This window comes from Brachyhypopomus gauderio, chromosome 1, assembly GCF_052324685.1.
Source record: "Brachyhypopomus gauderio isolate BG-103 chromosome 1, BGAUD_0.2, whole genome shotgun sequence".
NCBI classification, from domain to species: Eukaryota; Metazoa; Chordata; class Actinopteri; order Gymnotiformes; family Hypopomidae; genus Brachyhypopomus; species Brachyhypopomus gauderio.
In genome coordinates this window covers 27,764,217-27,766,716 of record NC_135211.1, presented here as the reverse complement: position 1 = coordinate 27,766,716, position 2,500 = coordinate 27,764,217, and the positions used below count along the sequence as shown (strand labels likewise).

Below are 2,500 nucleotides of genomic sequence, written 5' to 3'. Positions count from 1 at the left end.
CACTACAGCACACGCACTACACTACAGCACACGCACTACACTACAGCACATGCACTACACTACAGCACACGCACTACACTACAGCACACACACTACACTACAGCACACGCCCTACACTACAGCACGCGCCCTACACTACAGCACGTGCACTACACTACAGCACATGCACTACACTACAGCACGTGCACTACACTACAGCACATGCACTACACTACAGCATGTGCACTACACTACAGCACGTGCACTACACTACAGCACATGCACTACACTACAGCACACGCACTACACTACAGCACACGCACTACATTACAGCACGTGCACTACACTACAGCACACGCACTACACTACAGCACACGCCCTACACTACAGCACACGCACTACACTACAGCACACGCACTACACTACAGCACATGCACTACACTACAGCACGTGCACTACACTACAGCACACGCACTACACTACAGCACACGCACTACACTACAGCACATGCACTACACTACAGCACGTACACTACACTACAGCACGTGCACTACACTACAGCACACGCACTACACTACAGCACATGCCCTACACTACAGCACATGCACTACACTACAGCACATGCATCACACGAGCACTGATTCCACTACATGCCATCATCAGAAGTGCAAACGATGCAAGCAACGAGCCTCTGTGAGTGAAGCAGCTTAGGAGACAGATCTACAGCAGTGACACCCAGCTGTGGCCACACACCCCTCCACAGTGCAGTGACACCCAGCTGTGGCCACACACCCCTCCACAGGGCAGTGACGCCCAGCTGTGGCCACACACCCCTCCACAGTGCAGTGACGCCCAGCTGTGGCCACACACCCCTCCACAGGGCAGTGACGCCCAGCTGTGGCCACACACCCCTCCACAGAGCAGTGACACCCAGCTGTGGCCACACACAGGACATGCAAGTCCAGCAGTGCAGATCCATAAAACTTCACTTACCCTCCTAGTCTGCACGAGTGCATTAAGAGAAAACATCAGGTTAGCATCTAATTATATGATTATATTGTACCTGGCAGGAAATAAGCTGATAATTATAGATGTATACAGAGCTTGTATTAGGGCAGTCTTTCCACACTGGGACGGAACAGCCTCTCTCTGCACCCCCCCCCCCCCCCCCCCCCACACACACACACACACACACACCAGACTTAAAGCTAATTAACCCTTTGTGAGTTTAACACTGGCAGCGTTAGAGCACAAAATAAGGTCCCACAGTGGGGAGGAGCCCAGGCTCAAGTGTGACTGGCGGTGTTTCAATCTGATCCAGGCTCTAGAAAACGTTGGGTGGGTTCAGGGCTCCTACCTCCTTAAGTTCAGGCTGTAGTGCAGGTCTGAGCTGGTCACGCAAAGAGCAAAGCTGTTTCTTCTCTTCATCCTGTCTCTGCTTGATCTACACACACACACACACACACACACACACACACACACACACACACACACACACACAGGTACAAGTACACAGATAGAGAAATCCTGTAAACACATACTGTAAACACATACCACAAAACAAATTCTTCTGTACACATATCACACAAAGACTGCAGGGTAGTAAATGGCTAACACTAGCATGTCTCCACACAACACAAACTATTGCAGGTCTTAAAGGTCTGATGACCTTTAACCCAACACTCAGTGGTTTTCTCTGAATCAACTATGTGACAGTCAGGGTGCGAAGGCTCGAACCGGATGACCTTGATGGTTCGTATCCGTGGAAACAAAAAGTCTCAGACAGGCCATGCTTATTTTTGGTGGATACCAAAACCGACATTCAACAGCAACACGACTCACTCTGACTGCGCCAACCTGATCGCTGGCTATAATGGCCAGACACGACAGTATCCCTGTCTCACATATTGATGTGATTGATTTCACCATTTAGAGCCTGGGGGACTGATTGATCTGTGATAATAGCCACCTTGTGATAGTGGTGTGTGTATGTATATATGTGTGTGTGTGTGTGTGTGTGTGTGTGTGTGTGTGTGTGTGTGTGTGTGTGTATGTGTGGGTGTGTGTTTGGGGGCCTAATCTAACCATATATGGATGCCTTTGTGATATTAGTCATAGTCACATCTGTAGCCTGAACTCACCCAATGAATAGAGAACGAAAGAGTCCCCAATATTTTTAGCAAACTGACACAGTGTGCAGTGAAGGACATTAATCCAGCTGCCATCACAGTTTGGGGTGTGAGCAAGTATCAGTGAGGGAGAGAGGAGTGCAGAAGGGGCGGGGTTTGAGTGAGGGAGAGAGGAGTGCAGAAGGGGCGGGGTTTGAGTGAGGGAGAGAGGAGTGCAGAAGGGGCGGGGTTTGAGTGAGGGAGAGAGAGACGTGTAGAAGGGGCGGGGTTTGAGTGAGGGGGAGAGAGACGTGTAGAAGGGGCGGGGTTTGAGTGAGGGAGAGAGAGATGTGTAGAAGGGGCGGGGTTTGAGTGAGGGGGAGAGAGACGTGTAAACAGGGCGGGGTTTGAGT

The 2,500-nt window shown here is 50.6% G+C and overlaps 1 protein-coding gene across 1 annotated transcript in view; it reads right to left on the bottom strand.

Annotated features, from left to right (window-relative positions):
• unm_sa1614 (un-named sa1614) overlaps positions 1-2,500 on the bottom strand; it is a 37,588-nt gene that overhangs the window by 19,186 nt on the left and 15,902 nt on the right. Inside the window, exon 9 of the mRNA XM_077007654.1 lies at positions 1,337-1,423. Within this exon, the coding sequence (XP_076863769.1) occupies positions 1,337-1,423 (87 nt within the window). The remainder of the gene's footprint in view (positions 1-1,336; positions 1,424-2,500) is intronic.